Source organism: Mus caroli, chromosome 11, assembly GCF_900094665.2.
Source record: "Mus caroli chromosome 11, CAROLI_EIJ_v1.1, whole genome shotgun sequence".
Classification (NCBI taxonomy): domain Eukaryota; kingdom Metazoa; phylum Chordata; class Mammalia; order Rodentia; family Muridae; genus Mus; species Mus caroli.
Genome location: NC_034580.1, coordinates 75114894 through 75117586, shown reverse-complemented (window position 1 = coordinate 75117586; position 2693 = coordinate 75114894). Strand labels below are relative to the sequence as shown.

Here is a 2693-nt window from a genome sequence, read left to right as displayed (position 1 = left end):
AAAAAAAAAAAAAAGAAAGAAAGAAAAAGAAAAAGAAAGAAAAGACTCATATGAAGAGCACTCCTGTAATCCCAGCACACAGGAAACCCTGGCAGGACAACTGAGTTAGAGTTAACGGCCCACAGGGGCTACACAGCAGGACCCCATCTTGAAAGAAAATCGAGCAAAAGTGAATACAGGCCGCTGTCACCTCCACTGCCTTTAAAACACAACATACTGGACTGGACTGAGACTGAAAATCAAATAATCTTTATCCAGCCAAGGAGGAGACCCTGTCATGGAGACCAAGTTACAGCCACCAGTCACCAGTGGGGTTTGGGCCCTGCCTGACCAGAGGAAAGTTTCTCTTCCTCCCTTGGAAAAAGCGGTCAGGGTTTAAAAGTGTTCGGTCCCCACTTTCCCCCCTTATACTCTGTCCTCAGTCCAGGACATACCAGCTTGCCCTTCTAGAACTGTCTACTCCTCTAGGAGAACATCAGGGAAACACACAGACCAAATGCCTCAAGGTCGAGCTGCCGAGCTCAGAGCTCGCCCCTCTGCTGCTCCTTCACATTCAACTTTGTTAGCACTTTTCGGTTTTTTGTTTTTGTTTTCCCTCTGTTCTCTAACACTGGACCGCCCCAGGGCTCACTGTGGTAGCTGGCCTCCAAAGATACCCTCACCACTTCCTTCTCGTCCAGTCGTCCCCAGAAGGATGTAGAACTGTATCCCTCCCTGTAAGGAAGGCTGGATGCATGATTTGTCTTGACCCTGTAGCATAGAGTTCCTGGCCTGGCCTTTTGAAGGCTTGGCAATGTTGTTCTTTTATTTGTTTGTTTGGCTTGGTTTTGATTTATTTTTAGGTTTATCTTGTTTTATGTGTGGAAGTGCTTTGCCTCCATGATGGTATTGTGTGCTAGGTACACAATGTGTGCCTGATGTGTGGGAGTTCAGAGGAGGGCCTTGAGTCCCTTGAAACTTGAGTTAGGGGTGGTTCTGAGCCACAAGGTGGGTGCGGAGAACCACACCAGAGTCCTCGGCAAGAGCGACAAGTGCTCTTAACTGCTGAGCCATTTCTCCAGCCCTTGTTTAGACCGGGCTTGCTATATAGCCCAGGATGGCCTGAAAGTCACCATGCAGTCAGCCCAGGCTGGCCTGGAACTCACTGTGTCTATCAGGCTGGCCTGGAACTCATGGATACCCACGAGCTTCTATTTTGGGGGCACAGGGATTAAAGGCAGGTGGCACCAATCAACACCCAGCAACAATCACTTTTGCATTGAAGCAAACAGCCTCTGTGCCTTAAAGAGTCTTGAGCCAGCTGTGCTAGGGATGACTTCAATGATAGAGCGATGTCCAGCCTGCATCAAACCCTGGACTCAGTCCCTAGCATCATTAGAAGAAAAAAATAAAACAAGTAGAACAAGAAAAATGGAACAAGTAGACTCCTGACTGACTGACTGACCACAGGGTTCTCCAAGGCAGTGGGCAAGGGAGAGGGAGTTTACTTTTATTTTATTTGCTTAATATTTATTTATTTATTTATTTATTTATTAAACAAGGTCTCACCATACAGCCCTGGGTGTCCTGGAACTCACTATGTAGACCAGGCTAGCTTCAAACTCACAGAGTGCAGCCTGCCTTTGCCTCCCAAGTGCTGGGATTAGTGTCACAAGTCATTTGCCCAGTCTCATTTAAATGAGTAAACCAAAATACGTAAATATATCTCAATTAAAATTGTTTTTAGCCAGGCGTGGTGGCCCAGTCCTATAATCTGAGCACTCAGAGGGCTCTCTATGAGTTCAAGGCCATCCTGATTTAAGTAGTAAGTTCTGGACTAGTAAGGGTTACATAGTGAGACTATGTGTGGCTGCTGGGGGGCTGGGTTGACGGTAGCCAAGGAGAAGTAGGAGAAAATCATCCTTGCCAGGGCTGCGCCTGAGAGACACAGGCAGCCTGGCCTCTTACCTCCTCCTTTGTGTAGTACTTCAGGAGGCCTTCCCTCGACAGAAGGACAAACCGTCTTCTCAGGAACTGTGCGTTGTCCCGTCCTCGCTTCCACAGGAACCCTTCTCGGTTACCTTAACCACCAAGGGCAAGAAATGAGCCATGAAATCAAATAAATAAGCTAACCTGAGGCTCAAGGGACCGAGTGTGGAAGAGCCTCCCCCCACCGCTGGAATGTAGCCAGTCTGATCTGTCCCTCTCAGGTGCGGGACACAGGTCCTATCTGGGGCACTTTATATGATTTCAGTCTCCCCCCACCGTGCAAACCCTTCTTCCTCACTTCTTCACGAGTTCCCACTGCTTTCTGAGAAGAAGGCAGGGGTCACGGGGCCTGGGATCCTAGGATTTAGGCTGAGGAAAGGGTGCAGTTATAAGTTCAATGCCAGTCTTGGCTACATAGCAAGACCTTGTCACAGAAAAACAAACAAAGAAAAAAAGTGTTAGGGACATGGCCCAGCAGTTAAGAGCACTTGCTATTTTTGCAAAGGATCCAGGTTCCGTTCTCAACACACACATGGTGGCTCACAACCATCCATAACTCCAGTTCCAGAGGATCAGAGAATCTCTTCTGATCTCTGAGGGCACCAGTATTACATGTGGTGCACATGCATACTTTTGGGCTAAACAATCATACACATAAAAATAAAGTTTTTTTTTAATTTAGGCCGGGCGTGGTGGCACACGCCTTTAGTCCCAGCACTCGGGAG

At 47.8% G+C, this 2693-nt stretch overlaps 1 protein-coding gene across 2 annotated transcripts in view; it reads right to left on the bottom strand.

Moving 5' to 3' along the window:
- Adap2 (ArfGAP with dual PH domains 2) overlaps window positions 1–2693 on the bottom strand; it is a 24982-nt gene that overhangs the window by 15125 nt on the left and 7164 nt on the right. For both annotated transcript variants that reach the window (XM_029483572.1, XM_021176036.2), the window contains exon 5: window positions 1948–2060. In XM_029483572.1, coding sequence (XP_029339432.1) covers window positions 1948–2060 — 113 coding nt within the window. The remainder of the gene's footprint in view (window positions 1–1947; window positions 2061–2693) is intronic.